We start from the raw sequence: 25133 nt of genomic DNA on the forward strand, positions 1-25133 counted from the left end.
GCTTATGGTAGGCTCTAAACAAATGGTAACTATTATGAAGGTGGTTCTTATTGGAATTCCAGGTTCTTGTTACATTAAAGTTTGTATGCCAAATGGAACCACAGTTCTTTTTCAAAATGAAATGTCTTTATCCTAACGCAGCACCACGTTTCTAATGCCCTTAATATAGTACTTCTGAAGTTTAAAAGGAGGAAATAAGAAGAACATCTGTATTTGATGGATGAAAATGCTTTTAGGGAAAAAAACATTAAACATGAATTACATAAATGTTCTCTAATATTTATTTCACTTTTCTGCTAGATTCTCAATCTAAAATCAATCTTAAGTAACAGGATCTAGATTATCAAAATAATATACTATTTCAGGGTGGCATATGTTCTTAAAAGGCACAAAACATAACCTATAACACATTCCTATGTGTGAAAAAGTTTCATGACAATTTTATAAAGCTATTCTGTAATTATTATTTTAAAGCCATGAAGTGTATATAATCTTTAAAATGTGTTGTCTTTTTTTTTGTGTGTGTATGAAGTTTCGTTCTTGTTGCCCAGGCTGAAGTAGAATGGCGCAATCTCGGCTCCCCACAACGCCGCTTCCCAGGTTCAAGCAATTCTCCTGCTTAGGCCTCTTGAGTAGCTGCAATAACAGGCATGTGCCACTACATCTGGCTAATTTTTTGTATTTTTAGTAGAGATGGGGTTTCTCCATGTTGGTCAGGCTGGTCTCGAACTCCCAACCTCAGGTGATCTGCCCGCCTCAGCCTCCTAAAGTGCTGGGATTACAGGCATGAGCCACCGCACCTGGCCTAAAAATGTGTTTTAATTTGTGTTAAATAGTTGCTTCATGTTAACTGTATTTTAAGAACATAATTAATAATCAATATGCTACAGCCAAGCAGAGTTCACTCCAGGAATACAAGGATAATTCGATATTAGAAAATCTACTAACATAACTTACCATATCATTATTATTATTATTATTTTTAAAAAAGCAAATGATCATATGGATGCTATAAAGACATTTTCAGGCCAGGAGAGGTGGCTCATGCCTGTAATCCCAGCACTTTGGGAGGTCGAGGTGGGCAGATCTCTTGAGCCCTGGAGTTCAAGACCAGCCTGGGCAATGTGGCAAAGTCCCATCTCTACAAAAAAATGCAAAGATGAGCCAGGTATGCAGGTGCACACCTGTAGTCCCAGCTTGTGGGAGGCTGAGGTGGGAGCATCATTTGAGCCTAGGAAGTCAATTCTGCAGTGATTTAAGAAGATGACATTGCACTCCAGCTTCGGCAACAGAGTGAGACTTTGTCTCAAAAAAGACATTTCTGAAAAATTCTGCTTTTAATTTTAAAAACCCATACTAGCATGAATAATGCTACTAACAAATATGTTTTCTTACTATACCTTAGGAAATAGGTTAAGTATTTTATATTCATTATCTCATTAACAATACCTTACGAGCTAGGTACTCTTACTACTACATTTTATGGATAATGAACTGAAGTTCAGACTAACTAACCCTCTCAAAGTCAAACAACTAGTTAGTAGTAAAGCCCAAATCTGAAATCAAAGCCACTGAACCTCAGATCTGTACACTTACAAATCAGAGAAAAAGAAATTTAACAGGAAATTCACATAAGAAAATATAAATGGTCAACAATAATTAAAATGAGCTAAGCTTCACTCATAAATAAGGAAATGCCAACTGAAATATAACGGACCTAGGAAATTAACAGACATTTCAAAATTCTGTAATATCAAGTGTTTTACGCTGTGTTAAACCTAAGACGGGAATATGGATCTGTTTTAGAGGGCAATTTGACAACGCCTACACAAATTTTAAATGCTCGAATTTCACGTTGCTTTGATTAAGCAATTCCACTCTAAAAAAATACATCTTGTAGATGTACTTGCACAATTATGCAGATACTTGAACCTAAAACCTAAATACTCTGGTTATATACATTTCAATACATACATATAATGGAACACCATTAAGAAGTATTAAGAAGCAAGAAGAGGCTTTAAGTCACTAAAAAGCAAGAAGTAGCTTTAGAGGTAAGGGTCATTGAAAATAGAACACAATACACAGCTAAGTGAAAAAGACAACATTCAAAAAATTAGATAGAAGTTTAATTTCAACTAAATATGTATGTGCATAAAAATCTCCAAGAAAATACACAACAAACTATTAGCTATGGCTATTTTTTAGGACTGGGACTGGGAATATTATAGACAGAACCTTTTGTTTTCATTTTACACTATTCTGTACTACTTGACTTTTTATCATAAGCATTTATCAATTTTACAATAAAAGTTTTTTAATGATGTAACATGTATCTACTAATGACAACTATAAAAAATAGATATTGATTCATAAATATTCCATTTTGGAAAAATTCTGATAATTGAACCTTATAGTGGGAAACATGACCTTATCATTAAAAAGGCCAAAAAAGTATTTTGACTTACTCTTGGTGAATATATGGAATTTGGAAATGATTTCAAACTAAAACAGAGAAGAAAATTAGTATAATCATCGCCTCTCACCCTCCACTCCATCCATGCCTACCTCCCTGTACGTTCCGCCTCTCCTCACCTTCTTCCAAATCTTCATAGAGCATCTAACATATGGCGCTTTTACAAGGCTGGCAGGGCGAGTCTCAACTGTTCCCAGGTTATACAGAGACAAACTAGATCTTTTATTTTTCAGAGGATCCATAACTACAAAGGAGTATAGTATTAAATAATCACAACTATGCAAACCAATCAAACATGACTCCATCAGTTCTTGGCATCTCCCTTATGTATACTTGCACTATTAATCTTCTGTTTGATTTGCAGATATTTGAAAAGTATATAGATGGTAGTCATTATAATAGGAGTTAAATTGATTTTTCCCAGTATTAAGGGTTTTCTCCCTAATCCAGGGAGAAACAAAGAGCAATAATAAACCAAACTAAACTGTAAGCAAACCACTCCTAGAAATACAGACGTTTCCTATTTGTATACATGAATAACACTATGCTTTACATATTTCTAGATATATATTCACTAATTTGGTTGGCAACAAGATATTTTCAGATTTCTAGCTGCAAAGGTAGATATAAAAACTTTTAAATTTAGATTGAAACTAATCTGAATCACTCAAATTGACTGCTAAAAGCATTAAAATGTAAACTACTTTGTAATTTGGGGCATAAAACTTTGAATGACAAATTTATTAAAATATACATAATAACTTTAAAATGTAAAAAGCTTGTTACAAAAAAACATAATTTAAATGCTTCACCTATAAAAGTATGTATACAAAAACATGGTACTATAAATTAACCAACAATTGCCTTTTCTCTGCTTTATTGGAATTTAGTGCAAAAAATATTTAACATAATTTCAAGACTCAGGATAAAAACTGCAACAGGAAAAAATAGGTAGAAGTGGTTTGATTTCCTTTCCTGCAGAACAGTCAAAAACATTTGCATGATTTGGCCTTAAAGTAATCGAGACTGTGACAGTCCTACTAGTCCATAATCCCATTTAATAAAATAGTTAAAAACTAGGTTTGGCCAGGCATGGTGGCTCACGCCTGTAATCTCAACACTTGGGGAGGCTGAGGCAGGTGGATCACAAGGTCAGGTGTTTGAAACCAGCCTCGCCAACATGGTGAAATCCCATCTCTACTAAAACCCAAAAATTAGCTGGGCACGGTGGCGGGCACCTGTAGTCCCAGCTACTCAGGAGGCTGAGGCAGGGGAATCACTTGAACCTGGGGGGCAGAGGTTGCAGTGAGCCGAGATTGCGTCACTGCACTCCAGCCTGGGTGACAGAGCAAGATCCCGTCTCAAAAATAAATAAATAAATAACTAAGTTTGACTCAGAATTAAGGAATATATTAACAACATTAAAAATAAAAAGAACATAACTTCTGGCATGTTAAACTCTTTGTGCCTCAGTTTCCACACCTGTAAAATGGATATAATAAGAAAACTCCCTTCAGATATTGTGCTAGTGATCTCACAGGTCATCTTGGGGAAAGCAAAGTTGAGAAACAGCACTTGGCACAGAGTCGACCCTGCATACATTTTAATTAGTATTGCTGCCATCATCATCATCATCTACTTTCACAAATTAAGACTACTAAGGTTTATAATCAAAATAATCAATCTTTATTCAACAATGTGAGCTACTTCCCTTGTTAAAGAAATTTATTCTTTGATAAAATTCCCTAAGCGGAGAAGGAAGTATAAATTCTTTTTTTTTTTTGAGACAAGAGTCTCACACTGTTGCCCAGGCTGGACTGTAGTAGCACAATCCCCTCAAGGGATCTTTCTGCCTCAGCCTCCCTAAATGCTGAGATTACAGGCGTGAGCCACAGTACCCAGCCTGGGAATTATAAATTCATAAAAAATATTTTGAGATTCACAGGCTACCTTCAAAACTTATAATGACATCTGCCTCAGAATCTGTCACTGATGAGACACACATTGAGACTCTCTTGCAGGTACAACCTCCATCTAAGACACTTCAGTCTCACCAACTATACAATCTAACATCAAAAGCCCTTCTAAAGGAATCATTTAGACTGGCACGGTGGCTCACAGCCGTAATGGGAGACCAAAACAGGTAGATTCTTTGAGCTCAAGAGTTCAAGACCAACCTGGACAACATGGTCAAACTCTGTCTCTAACAAAATAAAAACAAAAAATAAATTAGCTGAGTTTGGTGGCGTATATCTGTGGTCCCAACTACCTCAGGAGGCTGTGGAAGGATGATCACTTGAGCCTGGGAGGTGGAGGTTGGAGTGAGCCAAGATTGCACTGCTGCACTCCAGCCTGAGGGACAGAACGAGACTCTGTCTTAAAAAACAAAAACAAACAAACAAACAAAACAGGAAATTTTAATTTCACTTAACTTCTAATTAACTGTCTATGTAATATAACCTGAATGCTTATTTTTAGTCAAAATATAATTCTAAATTACAAATTTTTTATTACTCTAAGAACAGTTTTCAATTCTACGAAGCGTATTTAAAACACATTAAATAGCTCCCTTCATATAAACATACTTAAGATATGCAATTAAAACAAATGTTTCTAAGGACACAAATGAGGGTAATGATAAATAGAAGCAAGTAAGAAGTAATATCATTTTTAAAGTAACATGAAAATAAAATATATTATTTTTATGTTACAGAATACAGAGGTAAATTCTAGGCAGTAATGTAATATATCAATATTATAAAAAGAAAATTTGGAGATCCACAAAATCTGAATAAAGTAAAAATACCAAATGGACAGGTAACCTGAAAGTAGCAGTTTATCTTTAGAAAGCCACAAGAGTAGTTATGGCAAGCCTAAGTATTCCATTTCTACTGCAGATTACCACTCAGCAACCTGCTAAACCTCAGCACATCTGGGAAGTCACCGTTCAAAATTTGCCCTCAAAACATAAAAGCCATGTATATTTGCTGTGTTTGTAGCCTATGCACTCTGTTAGGCCATGTGTATATTAAAGTATCTATACCTGTTTTTAAAGGGGAGCTATAACGTGGAATTCTCTTTTAAAATATCTAAGGAGAAGGTCAGCTCTTTCTTGATGAAGGTCAATGAAGACAACACTTGTAATTCCTTGAAACATGTCTAACTACACCATCATTAAAGCTCTTCAGTCTTTCAAATGAAAGGCCCCCCTTGCCCACTATTCTGAAAACAGTATACTGTACCATTAATATATATTTTAATTTTTTGTCAATTTATGGTACTGTCTTTTGTAAAACAACATTAAAATCAGTGTTCTGGTTTTAGTAACTCACGAGAAAACAGAAAAACTAATTTGGGGAGGGGCAGGAAAGGGGAGCAACCTGATTCTTAATAGTAAAGGGAAGACAAGACCTGAATAGGTATTTTGGTTTTTAGTTACAACATTAATTTTTAAAATATCAGAAAACATCATCAAATGATTAGCTAGTGTAAAACGTGTTGCTGGGCTCTCAGAGGTGAGACTTACAACCCAATGGTAGTAACATTCTCTAGTAATCAGCTCCAAAGAAGTAGCTGGTTCAAGATACCAATGGGGTGGAGGTGGGGTGGACTGCATTTGCACACACCTGTTTAAAATATCAGGTTAGATTTTTTAAAGGTGGATCAATTTGTTTTCAAAATTGCAGCCTACAAATACAGCTTATGACTAGAGACTGAAGTTGCTTTTTTGTTCTCACCTAAAAAGCTAAAGGATATTACATTTCAGAGAAACCCTTGCTGTCCCCCACAAATAACAATGCAATGTTAAGTCAATCCAAACTTGGGGTAAGGGAGCTAGTTATAAGACATGCACAAAATTATGTACTTTGGCCAATTAATATCAGGTGTGATAAGTTACAGGCGAAAAGAAGAGATACTAAAATTATGGTGTTTTTATCAGCTTAAAATTTGAAAAATCCAGTCTAATAATATATAAAAGTTTATTTAGCACTCAAAATATGTCAAGCACCATGCTCCCAGTACTTTGGGAGGCTGAGGAAGGCTGATCACCTGAGGTCAGGAGTTTGAAACCAGCCTGGCCAACATAGTGAAACTCTGTCTCTACTAAAAATACAAAAAGTTAGCCAAGTATGGTGGCGGGCACCTGTAATCCCAGCTACTTGGGGGGCTGAGGTGGGAGAATCACTTGAACCCAGGAGACACTGGCCGCAGTGAGCCAAGATCACCCCATTGCACTACAGCCCAGGCAACAGTGCCAGACTCCGTCTCAAATAAATAAATAAATAATTTTTAAAAATACAAAGCTTTGCCTGTATTCTCTTTTAGAATAACCACAACCCGGTTTTAGAGACAGTCATTTAAGTAAGTTGCCCAAGGTCACACAGCTAATAAGTGACGGTTCTAAGGTCCTAAACTATACCTGCCTGCCCCTGCCTAACACATTGTAGACCCTCGCTCAATGTTTGACTGTCAAATTTAAAAATGGCTCCAAATCCAACCTCTTCACTTCTACATCATATTGCCTTCTGTATCTAAGATAAATATCAGAAGGTTACAGTGCTCTCATTGGGAAGCTAACAAAGTTAGCCTTAAGGAAAGTTTAGTTAAATACGCATTTACAGTGAATAAATTATAACCTAAAAACTATCAATTCAGCTATGAAATTTGCTCTGTCATCCTCGGTCATCCGCAAGATTTAAGATCTCCCAGACCTTCATCTTTTCCCCAATTTCATTTCCCCATGCCTTAAGCTTCCCTAGACTACAAGTATTTCAAGGGCATAGTATGTTTACTGCTGTGCCTAGCGTAGTGTTTGGCAATAGTAATTGCTTGTAAATACTTCTTCAAATGAATTGCTGCCCTGTGGCTTCCTTCTGTCCATTACTACCCTCCTTCCCAACACATTCCCCACACCCTCACATTCTTTTACAAAACATTACTGACTTTTCTCTGCCTCAGCTGAAACTTGGTTATTCTCCAAGAACACTCCTTTTTTCTTATAGGGTACCACTCACTGCACACAGGGGGATCTGAAAGACAGTGAGGGTGTGCACGTGGCTCCCCACACTGGCATCTGGACCACTCCATGGTGCTCACACTGAAACCTCTGTGCTCCTCCAAGAGCTACGGCACACAGATGCCCCTTCCTGACTGCTACCTGGCTCACAATTTTCATTTCACTCCAATTTGCCACCATCACAGACAGTCAATGTCCAAGTTGACACCCCATTTGAGAGCCCATCTTCAACTTATTTTGGCTTCCTTAATTCCAATAAAATGTCATTCAACCTGCCCTTTAGCAGCCTCACCCTGTAACTATATTCACACTGGTCCTTACCCCAGCACACACTACCTCAGGAATCTCACATCACTCTACAGCATGCCTGACCAAATCTTCCCATGCTTCTTGCCTTCTCATTTCCTTACTTCACATTCTATTTTTAATTTGACCTCATCCAGAGTGCCCTTTTTTCTCAGTCTATTAATTATGAACCTCACTTTTTAGCAGAAGGAAAAAGACATGTGAACAAGCAACTACAATATCTAACAATGTGTAACGGTATCAGAAAGAAAGAAGGAAGAAAAGGAAGGAGGAAGGGAGGGAGGGAGGGAGGGGACAGCAGGGAATGTGGTGAGCTGTAGCAAGGCTAGACAAGAAAGCCCATGGCATGCTCCAAGTATGAGATGGCATACATGGAGGCAGAACGAGGCACGCCATGGGCCTGGGGCAGGGCTGCCACACGCCACCATTCCACAACTCCAAGGGCGCCATTCATTCCTGCAGGCTGTCATGACAAAATGCTAAGGTAGTAAAATAAGGTATGTATGTTTGTTTTTTTTAAATAATCACTTCTTTTAGATAAATGTGCAAGATTCCTTTATAAAGGCTTTCTGTGAGAACTTTCATATCTCATGTAGAGCACACCATGGTTGTATCACCTAAGCCATAGCAGTCTGCAACAAGATAAGTACAGAGAGTAAAAGAGTGTTCAGATACAATTATAGCAATTTTGATACTGCTGTGGCAATTTTATATTTTTCAAAAGTGCTGGTCTGCTGTGCACTGGGAAAACAAAAATGAAAAGTTGGTCCTTCACACAGAGTTGGTGAAGTAGTGACCTAAACTCTGCTTGTAATCAAAGAATGGTTGCTTTAAGTCTAAACGTCTATTCTATCAACTCATACCTGTTTTACAGATCTACCTAACTCCCCGATCCCCTTTCCCCAGCAGTAGCAGTGTTCCTGTAATTAGACACACAGGGTTTGGCAGGCTACATAATTCTCATGTTGTCTTCCAAGCCCTTCCACATCTACTGGCAAAATCACCATTGTGAAGAGTCTGAGGACTCTACAGAGCAGAAGGATCCTCCCTTCCCACCATGCCCCTACCTGAACAGCTGCTTTCACTATGTTCCTTTCTCCTTTCCCTGGAGGGCTCTAAGAGAACTCTAGGCAAAATGCATTTAAGTTCAAGAGATAATCTAATTTCTCATTAGCCTTGAGGTAGCTTATCAGCATTCAAGGCCTAACAAAAAACAACCAGAGACTCAACACTGCCACAGACTCCACCTGGCTCCAATTCCCAAGGTTGCTTAAGAAATATCAGTAAACCAGCACTGCTAGAGTGTGGAGCAGGAGGGGCAAGTGGCTGGAGATGAGCCACTTTCTTTTTTTTTTTTTTTTTTTTTTTTAAGACAGAGTCTTGCTCTGTCACCCAGAGCAGTACTTGCTCATTTACTTGGATTATTCGTAATGAATCACAGGGGAGAATCCATTCTGTTATAATACTAGTCTGGGCACTGAAAGATAACAGGTGCATGAAGTGACTTGGAGGATGCCTAAGTGGTTTCCATCCCACCCAAGGAACAAGCCTGGACAGAAGCCCCCAGGCCTGTATTCTGGCATCTCAGAGAACCTCCCTAGGTCCCACCCTCCACCCTGTCTTCCCACCTCCCTTGTCCAGGACACCTCTCGTTTCATCCTGTTGCCTCAGTCTAACTATCTTTCTGACCCTTGATTTCAGTCTCACCCTAGGTGTCATCCTTCTGACTAACTCTTCATGTCAAGCTCTGCAGTCCTGAAGCCATTTCCTTTTTTCTTTTTTCTTTTTTTTTTTTTTTAAGACAGAGTCTTGCTCTGTCACCCAGGCTGGAGTACAGTGGTGCAATTTCGGCTCACTGCAACCTCTGCCTCCTGGGTTCAAGCGATTCCTCCGCCTCAGCCTCCCAAGTAGCTGAGACTACAGGCACATGCCACCACACCCGGCTAATTTTTATATTTTTAGCAGAGGCAGGGTTTTGCCATGTTGGTCAGGCTGGTCTTGAACTCCTGACCTCAAGTGACCCACCCATCTCGGTCTCCCAAAGTACTGGGATCATAGGTGTGCACCACCACACCCGCCTCAAGCCATTTCTGACCCACCTCGAATCCAGCCAGGCACCTAGGAGCCCCTGCCTGTCCAGAAGACACAATTGGACAACAGGCTGATACTATGAAACCAAACTGGAGAGAATGTGTTTTTCATGGGTTATCTACTGTTTTATTACAACAATCATCTTGTGAGTTAGGTATTATCCCCATTTTATACCCAGAAAAAAGGAGCCTTAGAAAGATTACTAAGGACACGCCCACACACTCTTTTACTACCAGATAACGTGAGTCGCAGAGCTAGTACTCTAACCCTGGTCTGATTCCAGAGACTATACAGCCTCTCCTGTTAAGGCAGACACGAACATTTTGAAGCAATGGTAAATTAAAGGATGAAATAACTTCTGGCCTTAAGTCCCTACTGTCCATAGCCAATGGGCATCTGCTCACTCCACGCTGTAGGTGCTTAATGGCAGAGGCAAATTGCATAGCAACATATGGTGAAAATGAACTCTTTACAGTAATACTGAACAGAAATGCCTAGAATACTCTCTTTCCTTATAGTCCTGGTAAAACCTATGTTATAAACCTTAAAGACAGCACAAATACTCCTTCTGTGAGCCAGGCCCTGGAAGAACTGTATGTTTTCTCCTTTTTACTTTGTGGATATTATGGTATTTACTACACTATGAGTCATGGTCAGCCTCCTTGTTACACTGTGCACTTCACAAGGACTGTATCTTATTCTTCACGGCATCCCCAGCACTGTACCTGACACACAATAAGGGCTCGGTAAATGTCTGCTGTACAAACTAGTACATTAATTAAAGCAGTATTCTCCCAATATGCATTTGCCAACTATTGGTGATCACCAGGTTCATTCAAAATGAAGCTAATTTCGGAAACAAAATATGAATGTAACTATACCAGCAAATTAGTTTGATGATAAAGAAATAACCTCTGGGAAAAAATAACTTGGTGGTTAAAAGCTATAATCATCAAATAACCTTAAAGTAGAAACAATGAACACCAAGGCTACAAAATGTTACCCAAACAAAACAAAAGGAAGCATATGTTTCATGAATCAAGGAAGCGTATGTTCCTTGTATCAGCTTCAAGACAAGATCTGAACTTCTGCTATTTCACTAGTTTCTGGGTAACCAATTATTTCTGTTCAGGGTGATTTCACTGAGATTTGTAATATGACATTTTACACAGTAGGTATGTGAGATTCAGATTTTCAGACCTAATTTCACCTGTGAATTATTCTACATGATAGTTTAGAGAAAATTATAAAATTTTAGCTCCGTTAAAAATATATGATAAAATTCAATGTCCAAATTATGGTGAAAAGTTGAAGAGTGGTTAATTATATGAGAAAAGAAAATTCTTCTGTTATAAGAAATAATTACTTATTAGAACAAGTAATGCTCAACGGTAGTCCTTGAAAGCAATATTAAATGTCAATGCAAAGATTTCATGGACGTCAGTGGGGCATACTGACCAAACAGCACCTGTGCTCACACCATCTATGAATGTATAACAGGCGAGCTAGGGAACTGTCTTAGGAATAAGCTTCAAAACTCTCTAAAAAAGCAAATTTCAAAAACTTCATGGAGTCAGTTTATGAAAGGTGAGGAAAACTGAGTCATGACAATTAAATGCAATACAAAATCCCTGAATTAGCTTGAATTTAAAAAAGAAAGAGAAAACATGATAGGACAATCGAGGAAATGTGAGTCTAGACTCTATATGAGGTAACAGTATTGTATCAGGGTTAAATTCCGTCATTGTTATATTACCTAGAAGAATGATCTTTTCCTTAGGAGATACAGGCTGAAGTACTTAGGATTCCTAAACGTTTCAATAAAAAATAAAAGAGTGCGTATCTGTATCAAGATGGAGGGGAGAGAGCACATGCAAAATGTGGCAAAATAACAACTGGGGCCTAGATAAAGGCACTCACTGAAATCTTCTTTAAACTTTTCTAGAAGGGTAACATTTTCAAAATAATAGCTTAGGATTTAAAAAAAATTCAGAGTTTCAACCTCATGATGTAAGGCACAGTCTCAAGATTAACTGGACATTTCTAGCTCCTCCCCAATTTAGAAACAAAACCACAGAGGAAAACCATTACAATTTTTTTAAACCTATAATGTGTACACAATAAAAAAGATGCCCATATTAAAGGATTAATATCAAACCATGTTGTGACTCTCCAAGGCTTTATTCTGACAGGCTAAGGCAAAATGCTGAGGGGTTTATTGCTTTGTTTTAAACCACGTTCATGAGAAGAGAGATGGGAACTAACATTTTTAATATCCTAGGCTTCAGCCTCCCAAAGTGCCAAAATTATAGGTGTGAGCCACAGCGTCCAGCCACCACCGCTAATTTTTAATACTCACAACAGCAAATTATATATTATTTCCATTTTCCACCAAAAAGAATAATCTTCCAAAAAAACTAAAAGCTCATATTATAAAATGGATTATGTGGCCAGGCGCAGTGGCTCATGCCTGTAATCCCAGCACTTTGGGAGGCCGAGGCGGATAGATCACCTGAGGTCAGGAGTTCCAAGACCAGCCTGGCCAACGTGGCGAAACCCTGTCTCTACTAAAAATATAAAAATTAGCTGGGCATGGTGTAGTCCCAGATACTGGAGAGGCTGAGGCAGGAGAACCACTTGAACTCAGGAGGCGGAGGTTGCAGTGAGCCAAAATGGTGCCACTGCACTCCAGCCTGGGCAACAGAGCGAGACTCCGTCTCAAAAAACAAATAAAATAAAATGGGTCCTGGATAATGATTTCTCTGTTATTTTTATTTTATTTTCTGAGACAGGGTCTCATTCTGTTGCCCAGGTTGGACTGATCTCAGCTCACTGTAATCTCTGCCTCCTGGTTTCAAGCAAATATCTTGCCTTAGCCTCCCAAGTAAGTGGGACTACAGGCAAGCACCACCACACCCAACTAATTATATTTTTGTATTTTTTGGTAAAGATTCTGGTTTCACCAAGTTGGCCAGGACGGTCTTGAACTCCTGACCTCTGCTGATCCACCCACCTTGACCTCTCAAAGTGCTGGTATTATAGGTGTGAGGCACTGCACCAGGACTCTCTGTATTAAGGATGTACTGATAAGAAGGGATTGATTATTAAGAGTTGAATAGCATTTTAAGAGCCCAAAAGCAGTATTTCTTTTTCTTTTGTTTAAAAATGGGACTATGAGGTACTGTTTAAAAAAATAAGGTTATGGGGTGCTGTCAGGATAGTATCAGAGATATATCTGGATTTCAGAAGATATCTGATAGTTTTTCACCATGTTTTGTGGAACTTATCCAATCTAATCAATACGGTTGGGTCCCATTCTTCTGCTGCCTATCTACACTTCTCTCCATTAGTCATGCTCTATACTACAACACCACATCCCTTCCACTCCTGTACCAAGTAGGAAGCTGGCTTACACAACCCTGAAGCCTCTACAAACTCTTAAGATTCTAGGAATTCTGTTTGAAAATCCTGAGCGAAACTGATTCCTTTTGCTTACAAAAATAAAAGCTGACAGGTTTGTGGGCCAGCACTGAACACATGAAAAAGACAAGAGACTATGGCACAAACAATGTTACTAAAAAGTGTAAAACTAATCCAAAATAATGTATTTGTTAAGCATAAACATTCCTCTCATCTTCATAACAAAATAAAAAGGTACATAAAGGAGAAATATTACATTTATTCAGGTTTGAAATATTTATGTTTGATAGTTGCAGTATGAATATCAAAAGCCAAAAACTCAAAGATTTAGGCAGTTAATGAGTTATTAATTATGACTCATAGTAATTTTTTATTTTCAATCAACAATGACTGAACACCTAGCACTACACATTATGTATTTATTGTTGTAATATATATATATAGAATTACTGTTGTAACTTTAAAAATAGATGAGTAAGAAACAAATTCATATGTCGTACAGACTTCTGGTTGATTTTACCTGACTTACTTTCTTCCCCTAAATTACATTTCTTACATTAAGTTTTACAAGTTATGAAAATAAAAAGTATTTCTGAAATAAAAATCAGAAAAGGTATCGTAAGAAATATTTTTAATTATCAAATATAATTGACTGCATTTTGAGAAAATAACCATTTCTTTTTTATTTTTAGGAAATGTTACTTTAAAAAAAAGTTCATGTATATCTCTACTACTAAACCTCATGTTAGCCACTAAATTAAATTAACAAAAAAACTGTGGCATTTCCACCTCAGGATGTCTTAAGACTGTTTCTATATTCTTTGCCAAAAAAGTATTAAACAAACTTTTATAAGTAATAAGAAAGTCTGGGCCAGGTGCAGTGGCTCACATCTGTAAACCCAGCACTTTGGGAGGCTGAGGCAGGTGGATGACCTGAGGTCGGGAGTTCGAGACCAGCCTGACCAACATGGAGAAACCCCGATTCTACTAAAAGCACAAAATAAGCTGGGTGTGGTGGTGCATATGTGTGGTAGCAGTAATCCCAGCTACCTGGGAGGCTGAGGCAGGAGAATCCCTTGAACCCAGGAAAAGGAGGTTGCGGTGAGCCGAGATTGTGCCATTGTATTCCAGCCTGGGCAACAACAGCAAAACTCCGTCTCAAAAAAACGAACAAAGAAATAAGAAAGTCCTAAATAAAATACAGATGAGTAGATGATTAAATAGATCCCCTTCGCTTTTTTCTTATACCACTGTTTTTTTTTAATATAAAGTATTGAATAATTTTATTTTCCTTGCTTGAAAGACTAATGCTAAGCACTAGTCTTAGCACAGTGCTTGATCTATCAGTGATACTCCATAAGTTAGTTCTCTTTTCTTTTGAATAATTCATGTCAAGACTCATTCTCCTAATATGTTTTCCAGCATATTATATTATTGGGATAACAATTTTACTTCTTGTAAAGCTTACTGCTATACATAGCATGACTACTGAACTTACTTTCTTTGATGATCAAAGAAATACTGCTTATTTATACCAAATTGTTTCCTGTTGTTTTCACTGACATTTCTTATCAACTGTCATTCTGGGAATAAATACATTTGATTTTAATGTGTATTTATGTGTGGCATTACATTATCTCTACATTTCTGGCCAAGTCTTGCTAAAATGTATTGCATACACATGGGGGTGGGGTATAAAATAATACCATTTCAAAACTAACCTATATCCTGGAGCCCCTGATCTAGCAATTAATGATACATATATTGTACAACAAATACTAATGGAATGTGCCCACAAATAAATGTCACATGTTATACAGCTTGCGGTAGAACGGGTGATTATTTATTCTATGACTCTTAACTGTGTTTCTATTGAAATAATTTCACCTCATGAAGACAAGGCATCACAATACTGATGCTCTCTTCTTCCTTTCCTGTTCCCACCACTGCTCATAAAGGACAACTATGCTACAATATGATCACAGTTGATAGTTCTTCTTGGGATAAAATTTGATGCCCTACTGGCATAAACATAACCTCTCATTCCACAAAAGGCATTACAATCTACACTTTGTTTTTACCATTTAAAGTAAATATGCCTTGAGATTACAAAAAGCTTGGAATGATAAAGTACATTTTATTCCAACGTAGCACATTATCCTTATAGATCTGGTCACTATATAACAAGAGTAAATTATACCAGTAACTGCTGGCAAATCAAAAATAAAATTTATAGCGCAAGTGGAAATACAGCAATTTTGTGAAATAAATGACTCATTTATATAAACTCCAAGGATGGTTTGTTTCAAATGTTTATCTTGCGTTTCTTAACAAAAAATTTCCAGGTATACTTAAAGAGTAATTTTCTCAAATCAAACATTACCTTCACTTCATTTATCCTCTTATTCAAAGATGATATTCCATAAGGTGAATTTTCTAAATAATAGTTTAACTATCTCAATGCACAAACTCATTTTACTTAAGCCATTCTGGATAGAAATGCTCTTAATTCTATCTCACACTTCCCCAGCAGTTTAAATAGTACACAGTATACTGAACCTAATGTAGCCCTTGAAAATGGCTAAGGCCTATCATTCTGACTGCATTAGGTTACTGTGGTATATTTAAACCAGCAATAGCCTCAGAGGCATGAACAAACATAAGGCAATTTGCTCCTATTCTAAATGGCCCCATAATGACAAGTTCTTATATCTGCATTTTAAGAGTTCTCATGTCTCCTATTAAAAAGACAACACACACTCACTTATCACTGTTTCTAAGGTGTCCTTTACCCATCTGCTAAATCACTGCTTCTAGATTATGGCTGGTAAATCAGACAACCATGCAGGTAGTAATTCTATCAAGAGCAAGAATAACAGCCTGGGCTGAGAGTCTCCATCTTAAAAGGTCCACCAGTTTAGTACACAGTCTGATTTTCAGTTTAGCCACTCAGAGGGCATTTTCAGTTGCTTTCTAGACTGTGATTATATCAGATGGTTGTGTTTTCTGAGAAAAATAACCGACAAATAAATGTTTACTACACAGCAATTATTCTCTTTGTAACTTCTTGTCCAATATTATCATTTTAAAAATATCACCATTAGTAAGCAAAATCCATAATATAATCAGACTTACCTGAGGCACGCCTTGTGAATCGGTTTATAACTGGAGCTAGAAGAAAAAGCAGAATAATGTGATTAGATTAAAAGTCTAATTTTCCCAAAACCCTGAAAAGGCTCAAATTGGTAAATGATCTTATAATTTAACTAAAGAAAAAGATGGATAAATAAGAGAAAATGTCATATACAAAAGTTAAATACTGAAATTCACTAATAATCAAATAAATATAAATTAAAATCAGTATATTTTACCTATTAGCACTTTAAATTAAAAGAAAAAAAAAATCCCCAGTTACAGACAGCTGAAGCTACTTAACTGGGAACCATATAAAGGGATATAATACTTTTAGAAAACAATCTGGCAATTATATCAAGTACCATAAAAGATTTGTGTCACTTAACAGAGTAAATCTACTAGAGATTTATCCTAAAGGAGTACTACTAGTGAAGGAAAGAGCAATATATGAATAAATCAACTCAGCAGCATTATTTTTTAAATGATAAAATTAGAAAACACAACTGAAATTGCTCATGTATGTTGAAATCATCTTTAAGTGAAGGGTAGTATATCCTTGAAAGTCTCAGATTTATAGTTCTGACAATTTTTATACAATCCAAATGTCCATAACATGCAAATTTGTCCACTGAAGGCTGTAATCTCAGGCTGGTGTGCGCACCATTCAGCTGGCAAGCCTACCATCTGCCCACTCCTGCAACTCAACTCAGCTCTGTTTCTTCATGGTTTTGATGACATAGTTATCTCAAGAACTGAGGTTTTTAAAAACATTTCTTTCTTGAGAAAAGCAGGTACATTTCTGGTTCATCTTATATAAAGAAAGGACATCACGTACTATGCAGCATATTTTGGTAACACAATGTCACGAGTCTACTTCAATACTTAGAAGAGTAATTATGAAATTTGTTTACACTATGGAAAAAATGTGTTTATGCTTAGGTCAAGTAAAAAGAGAAGACAAAATTTTTATCAGCACTATGGCTGCACTGCATGAAAAACAGGTATGTACAGGAACAAGTACTATCACAAAACTATGTCAGATGCGTAGTGCATTGATGCACTTACAATCATACTATCAAATATCAGCATCTTTGGCCGGGTGCTGTAGCTCCCAACTGTAATCCCAGCACTTTGGGAGGCCAAGGCAGGCAGGTTACCTGAGGTCAGGAGTTCGAGACCAGCCTGGCCAACATGGAGAAACACTGTCTCTACTAAAAATAAAAAAAAAAAAACTAGCCAGACAAGGTGGTGGGCACCTGTAAACCCAGCTACTAATAGACAGCTGAAGCTACTTAACTGGGAACCATTTAAAGAGATATAATACCTTTAGAAAATAATCTGGCAATTATATCAAGTACTATAAAAGATTTGTGTCACACAGTATACATAACTGAAATTGCTGAGGAGGCTGAGGCAGATGAATCACTTGAACCCAGGAAGTGGAGGCTGTAGTGAGCCAAGATTGCTCCATTACACTCCAGCCAGGGTGACAGAGCAAAACTCTGTCTCAAAAAAAAAAAAAAAAGAAACACAGCATCTTCAAACTACTGATGAGTACATTTTACAGTAAGCCTCAGAGAAATTTATTAATTGTTTTAAAGCACACAACCACCCTGCATCCGAGCTGGAGTATCTGAATTTATGCCTATCTTGCATCAAAACGCTGCCTGAAAAAGAACAGAAAGTGAAAATACAGATTCCTGATATCATACAACAAGAGATGAATATTATCTTCCATCATGATCTTCATCATTACTAAAGATTAACTTTGTGAAATTTATAACAAAATTATATCCTCCAAAGTGACTGAAAGATATACAATTTTTACTATTTATATACGATACTTTAGCCATATATTTGCACAGTCACAAATTACTTACATTAAAAACTTGCATCGGGTAAACTGTGATATGTATATTTTACCACACATACACCCAAAAGGCCCATCAGTTTTCAAAACCCTTTTTCGCAACTACGAAATTTAGTCTAAAGAGCGCCTCCCCAGCAAGCCACAAGGACGCTGAATGGAAACAAAATGCAAAAAAAATGCAACCACAGGAATGCAGAACAGAGTGCAGGCAGATACAGGCAAGATGAAGGTTAAAAACTTCTCTCAGCCTTAGGGCAAAAATATAGTAGACATTTTCTGCCCTCCCGCCCTCTCCAGCCTCTCTAGATGATGAAGCCACAGGATTGTGAGCTCCTGGTTTGAAAGGTTGGGAAGTCTTTGTTTTCCTGGGGTCCTTAGGTTTCTGTGTCTTTCTGAAGTATTTAGGGCAGAGGTTTTCCACAAAGGTGGCATCGCTCTCTAGAAGATGTTTTCTAAATTTGTGGGTGTAATTTTGATCGTCAGAGTAATCAGTTCAGAGGACACCCTTCCTTGGCATTTGTCAGGCCAATGCCACAACAATCCTGCACAACAAAAAACTGTCCTGCACATCCCACAACTTTGGTCCTGTATGACTTTTAAAATATCCCCACCATGCATTTATATTGGAAAAAGGTCCATTTATAACCATCAGGGCCTAAATCCTAATTGTGCTTTATATAAACACGATTCATTTATGCATTTTTTTATTTCAATAATTCATTTTATTTTTTTAAAAAAGAGAGAGAGAGAGACTGTTAAATTCTGGAGTGCAGTGGTGTCATCCTAGTTCACTCACTGCAGTCTGGACACTCCTTGGCCCGAGATTCTTCCAACTCAGCCTCCACAGTACTGGGACCACAGGCATGTGCCATTGTGTCCAGATCATTTTTTTTTTTTTTTAAAAGACAGGGTCTCACCATGTTGGTCAGCTGCTCTCGAACCCCCGACCTCAGGTGATCCGCCTGCCTCAGCCTCCCAAAGTGCTGGGATTACAGGCGTGAGCCACCGTGCCTGGCCATTTATGCTGTTTTAATACACATTGCATTTTCTAACACAAGGACAACATAAATCAAATTTGTGTGTGTGTGTGTGTGTGTGTGTGTGTGTGTGTGTGTGTTGCCTTGTATTTTGTTTCTTGCTTTGTTTGGAATTTTACTAACAGATGTTCACCATTTCAGAAAACCATGTGACTGCTATAATGCCCCTTATGATATTTGGATTGCTAGTACAATGCTTTTTGATCAGACTCCATGTGCAGCTTTTATATTCATAGCGCCTCTACATCTAGGTAGGAGAATCTAACTGCATTGTCTTCTTGAGTACATACTGAAGCACATACCTACTGAAATACATTTTACTTGCTATAAATTACTTTATTTCTCCTTGATATTTTTGCTAGACATTCTATCAATTTCTAAATTGTGGGTAGACAGGTTATATGACCATGATTTTCATTTCCTGGCAGTAACGGGGCATGAGACTGGACAGTTGGAAGATGGCTGCACCAAGCAAGTGGTATGCAGTAGATAAGGCGAATAGTGGGTTTAGAGAACAATCACCAAAAATCCAATCTCTCATGCTCAAATCCTTCCATTTCCACTTGCAGGGATGAAACACAAATGTTTCCTGTACGAACTTTCAGCAAGTTAACAGTCACCTTCACCGTGTTTCTAAGTTTTTTAGTCTAATTACCAAAACAGAGAAGGCTGGGGGGATTCAGGGTGGAGGCCTTGCTGGAAATAAAGAAAAGTACATCTGGCCAAGCTATGCCTGGTCCCCTCTCTCAGGAGCCTAAGTCAGGGAAGGGGAGCAGGAAGGTGAGGATGGGCACTGCCAACATCTGACTTCTCCCATCACTGGCAGGGAGGGGGTGATGCAGGGGGCATGAACAGACCACCCAACTGGCAGAGGAGCCCTGAGCTCTAATACTGGCCACATAGCTTTCTGAAGGCATAGATATGTAACCTTTACTTAAATTCTCACCTTATGATATATGGAGAGTAAGATCTGTCCTCCTTCTTTCAGGGAGTTTTTCTAAAGAAAAAAACCTGGCCGGGCATGGTGGCTGAGGCCTATAATTCCAACACTTTGGGAGGCCGAGGTGGGTGGATCACCTGAGGTCAGAAGTTCAAGACCAGCCTGACCAACATGGCAAAACCCTGTCTCTACTAAAAATACAAAAAAATTAGCCAGGTGCGGTGGCAGGCGCCTATAATCCCAGCTACTCGGGAGACCGAGGCAAGAGAATCGCTTAAACCCAAGAGTTGGAGGTTGCAGTGAGCAGAGATCGCGCCACTGCACTCCAATCTGGGCATCTCAAAAACAAAAAAGAAGGGGATTTCTGCTTTGGCTGAAAAAAAAAAAAGGAAAAAAGAAAAATCTAAACATCTTTGGATGTACCTGTCAACTATAAATTCCTATTCAAATGTAAGAGACTGATGCTTATTTATTGTAAACTAATACTACCACTTTTTAAAAATACCAAATGAACAGCGATACAAATTCTCAAAATAATGTTAACAGAAAAAAGTGTTTAAAAATGCGACAAGTCAAATTAAATTTTCTCAGACTCTTGGTTTTCACCTTCAGATTTTCTTATTTTGTGGATATTCGGTGAATACTCACACATACACCCCACGTAGAGAGAGTAAAAACTAGAGACTAGAATAGAAGGAAAAAATAGGAAACATATTGCATGCCTGGAGAAACAATACAATTTAAGAACAGAGTAAAATCCTAGCATTTTTAAGAGAATATAACCTAAGATCTTAGTGAATTCCCAAGGAAAAAGACAGAAATATTTATATAAGGTTTGACTTTCTCCCCAACAATACTGCAGTGGAACACTGAGTCTTATGTTCCTATGAATATCTTCATGCTTGTGTAACCAGAGATCTCTTCAGTTGCCAAACTATATTCCACTAGATTAGTTTTAGTTCCTACGCTCCCAAGAGACCCAGAAGTGTAACGGATTCAAGTCTTCTTTAATCCTGGAGTGTCCCTACAAGAAAAATCCTCCATACTTTGGATAAACTGAAAGAGTCTCTCTTCCTCAGCAGTGAAAACAGCCTCCCATACCAGCTGGACTGAGTTCTGCTTATCTGCTCACCTCTTCATGCCCAAAGCCTATCACAGTGCCTGGCAGATAAAGGTGCTGAGTAAATACCTGCAGAATGTATCAATACACTCTGCAAGGAAACAGAACAAATCTCCCTGTCCCCACTAATTCTGTTGTTGTGTTGCATGTGAATGCTGGGCACTGGAATTGTAAGAGTCCCTGCCCTTGAAGAGCTTATTAAGTCTAGTTGTATTTTCAAATACAATTGCTTCAAAGACTTACACCCTGCAAGTAGCTGCCTAATTTAGAAAAATGTAGGTGAAAGAGAAATCCAGTAGAAGACTAAAAAACCTAAGATAATCTATGAAACTAAATGTCAGGTTGATAGCAGTACACACAGTTTGCATCTCCGAGCATACTGCTGGGACAGAAACTCCAAGTTAAAGAAACAAGAGCCCTGAGCTGTGATCTGCAGTCATAAATGTGTGTGCGCACGCATACACGCACATACACACCCCTGAGCAAACAAAAATAAAAAACAAACTACCTTATCTACACTGGAGCCACATTAGATAAATTAGCCTTTTGCAGAAAAGTGTTCTTGCACCATAAAGTGAAATATACACAGTAATCTTGGATTCAGCTGAACAATTTTAGCATCCCTATCCTCCCATTAGTCACCTTTTCTGGCAATAAACACTTTCTGAATCTGTTAACTGTTTAAATAAAATATTCTAGAAACTGTGTATATCGAAACCATGCAAGATAATTATTTTTGACAGAGTAAGTATTTAGTGCAGAATAAATTTATGTCTCTTATGCCTGTGCTTCAAAAATTAAAGTGAAGTAAGGCTTACCCTTGAACCAAGGAATAATTAACTTTTTTAAAAGATCAATAGCAAACAAGCAAATAAACAACAAAACATGAAAATTTTGCTAATTAACAGCAAACCAGCAAATAAACAACAAAACTTGAAAATTTTGCAATTAACCTAACAGATACAACTTGAAAACTTAATATATACTTAATTTCTGAAATTGAAAAGGACCACTTATTTTCTGTATTTTTGTTAAAAGGTGCTGAACCTTGACCACCATCACTAATACTCAGAGATACTCTACTTGTCATGGTCTTGTAAGACCTTGAAATACTGTATATTTCTAAATACAGTGCCTAGGAATTTGCTGAGATTCAGCCTGTGGCGGGGCTCAAAGGTACAAGGACAGAACAACAGTTGGAGGGTACTCTCCAAGGCTTCACGGTCTTGGTCTCAAGGAGACACAGATTATGAACCATGTACCCCAAAGCAATTCTTATGAGACATAACGGGAGCTGTTTCAGAAGCCAGCATTTGGGGACCACTTTTCTTCTTCCTTTCTGATTATATAGCAAGAAGTACAGAGATCAGGTTTCCAACCCCCCCAGACAGGCAGATTATGGCTGGAGGTGGCGCAGAGTAAGTTGTATTTATAACGAAATATAAATGTTCTTTCTGCTTTTACAAAGTGCCAACTTCAAAGACTTTCTTTGTATTTATTAACCAAACTCCTCAAAATATAACTGACATTTTAGACTATCCAGATAATAAAACAGAATTTTAAACTAGAAAAAAAAATTTTTGCTTGTGAATGGACACAACTCTCCACTTCTTAATTCATGAGGTTTTTTTTTGTTTGTTTTTTTGTTTTTTTGTTTTTTTTTTACCAACAATGCCCTCTTAGGAAAAGATAGAAAAATACAGTTTCAGCTAGAAGGGTCCTAAAATGACTAAGTTTTTATATAACTACACAGAGAGTTGAGGCAGTAACAATGTCAAGAAAAAGGTTCCCAGATACTTTTAGGATTTTAAATGTGGGCTCATAGTAAGTAGAAAAGGGTGGGAAAAGCCACTGTCAAGATGATGTAAATTCACTCTCTGCTTCTCCATACACAAAACTGTCTCTTTTAAGTCTGCATGGTCAGATTCATGTAAAGCGCAGATTTATGGAGACTAATGTTCTGCTTCCAAGAGTAAACAATCCAAACGAGGCTAAGAATACCAGGAAAGCTGGAAGCTGCAAAGGATTCAAACTGCTACATATCCATGAAGTCACAACAAAACAGTTCCAGAGAAGGGTAGTTTGGGGGAAACAAAAGGGAAAAGGCAGGAGGGGAGGCTTTGAAATTAAGTGCAATGGAACGAACAATCAGGGATGTGATTAAGGCTGACCTACGAGTAACAGTACAGTTATAGAAAACACCCATATTCATAGTCTTCCCCATACACCTCACAGAATGAAGATGTTCCTTCCAGAAGGCGAAACTTAATACCTACAAATTTTTAGGGGAAAATACAGAGACTATGTTTTTAATTTTAGTTACTGAGGAAATCCTTAAACAAGGCAAAAAAATCACAAACAAAAGGAATGATTAACATTAACCTACATTAAAATTTAAAAATATGTTCAAAGTTATGGTAAACAAAATGAAAAGACAAACCCAAGATTGGAAGATTTTTTTTCAATGACTATTGCCAACAAAGGGTTGGTAGCCAGAACATTAAAAGGAAGAAAGGAAGGAAAGGAAAGACAAAGAAAGAGAGAGAAGAAAGGAAGGAGGGAAAGAGAGAAAAGAAAAATCCTGCTGGGCACAGTGGCTCATGCCTGTAATCCCAGCACTTTGGGAGGCTGAGGCTGGTGGATCACCTGAGGTCAGGAGTTTGAGACCAGCCTGACCAACATGGAGAAATCCCGTCTCTACTAAAAAAAAAAAAAAAATACAAAATTAGCCAGGCATGGTGGTGCATGTCTGTAGTCCCAGCTACTCCAGAGGCTGAGACTGGAGAATCACTTGATCCCGGGAGGCGGAGGTTGCAGTGAGCAGAGATCACATCATTGCACTCCAGCCTGGGCAACAAGAGTGAAACTCTGTCTTAAAAAAAAAGAAAAGAAAAAGAAAAATCCTTCTACAAATCAGTAAGAAAAACATAATCAGGCAGATGGGAAAAACGGCAAAAAATTTTAAAAGAAAATAAACCAGAAATATAGTCAATGAACCTGAAAAGATGTTCAATGTCACTAGTAATAAGGGGAAAACAAATTCAATTCACAGTAATATTCTATCTGACATCTATCCTACTGTCAAAGCTTGTTACAATCTGACAATATTGAATGTTAGCTTCAATGTGAAAACCAGGAACTCACACTGCTGATCAGAGTGCAAACTGGTACAACACCTTTCCAAAGCAGATATGACAATGTGAGGTGAAGTCAAAGCTGTGCACCCCTAAAATTAACATTTCCACCCTTAGGTACATACCCTACAGCAGCAGTCTGCAAACTTTTCATTCTCAAAACCTCCATATATTTTTAAAAAGTTTTTGTGTATATGGTTATATCTATTAATATTTATTGTAGTATAAATTAAAACTAATAAATATTTAAAATATGAATTTGAAAGAACTTATGTTATTCATAACGTATTTTGATAAAAATACTGTTTTCCAAAACCAACAAAATTTAGTAAAATTTAGAATGAATTTGTTTTACATTTTTGCAAATCTGGTATGATAGAAGATGGCTGGGTTCTCCTATCTGCTCCTCCATTCAATCTGTTGCAGTATCACATATCACGTACCCTCTGGAAAACTCTACTGTAAGCTCCCATGCTGAGAGCATGAGAGAAAAAAAGGCAAAGAAAACCTTAGAAGTATTACTATAAGTTTCATCCTACGGACTCTTGCAAGGTCTGGGAACAGGAGGGAATGATCACCCCCCCCCC

At 37.6% G+C, this 25133-nt stretch overlaps 1 protein-coding gene across 1 annotated transcript in view; it reads right to left on the reverse strand.

Annotated features, from left to right (window-relative positions):
* Window positions 1-25133, reverse strand: part of PRKAR2B (protein kinase cAMP-dependent type II regulatory subunit beta) — a 103282-nt gene that overhangs the window by 60111 nt on the left and 18038 nt on the right. The window contains exon 2 of the mRNA XM_032275708.1: window positions 16446-16481. Within this exon, the coding sequence (XP_032131599.1) occupies window positions 16446-16481 (36 nt within the window). The remainder of the gene's footprint in view (window positions 1-16445; window positions 16482-25133) is intronic.

This window comes from Sapajus apella, unplaced genomic scaffold, assembly GCF_009761245.1.
Source record: "Sapajus apella isolate SASKATOON/1434 unplaced genomic scaffold, GSC_monkey_1.0 scaffold7, whole genome shotgun sequence".
In the NCBI taxonomy this organism is placed as follows: domain Eukaryota; kingdom Metazoa; phylum Chordata; class Mammalia; order Primates; family Cebidae; genus Sapajus; species Sapajus apella.